The following is a 923-nucleotide window of genomic DNA, read 5'->3' as shown; positions in this document are numbered from 1 at the left end:
GAAGTCGCAGCCGCGGCACTTGGTGCCAAACATCTTCTCGTAGTCTGGGAGGAGAGGCAGAGCCCAGGTCAGTATCCTCCCGCTCCGCAGCCCCGCGTCCCATGGGAACAGGCCTGCAGCACAGCTGGGATCCCGCAGGCACAGCCTGGGGACAACTCGCTGCCAGCCCCGGGGGGGCAATACCCAAAACACTCAGGCAAGATGCCTGTGATGGGCCACAGGGAGGAAGCAAACCTCATCCCCCAGGATGCAGCACTTGCCTTTGATGTACATCCTCCATCATCACCATGGCAACAGGGGAGCGATGGCACTACCCGGCAGCCGGGAAGGACCAGGATGGAGGGCTCAGGGCTATGGGAGGGGGGTCCCTGCGTTCTCCCTGGCCCATGGGGAGCCCCACACTGCAGGGCAGCTCACCCCCCATCCCTGTGGGCTGCTGAGCCCTTAAGGTGCCCGGTGCCCCAGGGCCATGCGAGGTGACACATGGGGTCCCTGGGTCCTACCTCTCTCGCAGTAGGGCTGTCCCTCCTCCATGTAGAAAGCACGATTACGGATGGGAGTTTTGCAGGCGGCACACGTGAAGCACTGCACGTGCCAGGTCATCTTCAGTGCATGCATGACCTCCTGGAGGGGAACCACTGTCAGCCAGGGGAGGACCACCCAGGGCAGAAAGGGATAAGGGATCCCATGGGGTGGGATGAGGACAGGAAGGGACAGAGCCAGGCACCCACAGGTGAGCGGGGAGCAAAGACAGGAGGTGTGGGGCAGGCTGAGGGACACTCACTCCTGTGATCTTCTTCTTGCACTTGGCACAGCTGGGCGCATAGCGTGTGTCATAGCACTTAGGGCAGAAGATGGAGCCTTTCTCCTCAAAGAAGCCACCCTCATCCAGCACCTTCCTGCACTGGCAGCAGGTGAACTCC

General features: G+C 62.0%; 1 protein-coding gene across 1 annotated transcript in view; it reads right to left on the bottom strand.

The window, feature by feature from the left end:
- LOC104531224 (PDZ and LIM domain protein 7) overlaps positions 1–923 on the bottom strand; it is a gene marked incomplete at both ends in the record, with an annotated part of 1,591 nt that overhangs the window by 429 nt on the left and 239 nt on the right. The window contains 3 exons of the mRNA XM_029086999.1: positions 1–44; positions 504–624; positions 785–923. The exon at positions 785–923 is cut by the window's right edge and continues 33 nt beyond it. Coding sequence (XP_028942832.1) covers positions 1–44; positions 504–624; positions 785–923 — 304 coding nt within the window. The remainder of the gene's footprint in view (positions 45–503; positions 625–784) is intronic.

This window comes from Antrostomus carolinensis, unplaced genomic scaffold (genome assembly GCF_000700745.2).
Source record: "Antrostomus carolinensis isolate BGI_N321 unplaced genomic scaffold, ASM70074v2 scaffold42559, whole genome shotgun sequence".
NCBI classification, from domain to species: Eukaryota; Metazoa; Chordata; class Aves; order Caprimulgiformes; family Caprimulgidae; genus Antrostomus; species Antrostomus carolinensis.
The sequence above is the reverse complement of the archived record's forward strand: the minus strand, read 5'-3'. Positions and strand labels throughout refer to the sequence as shown.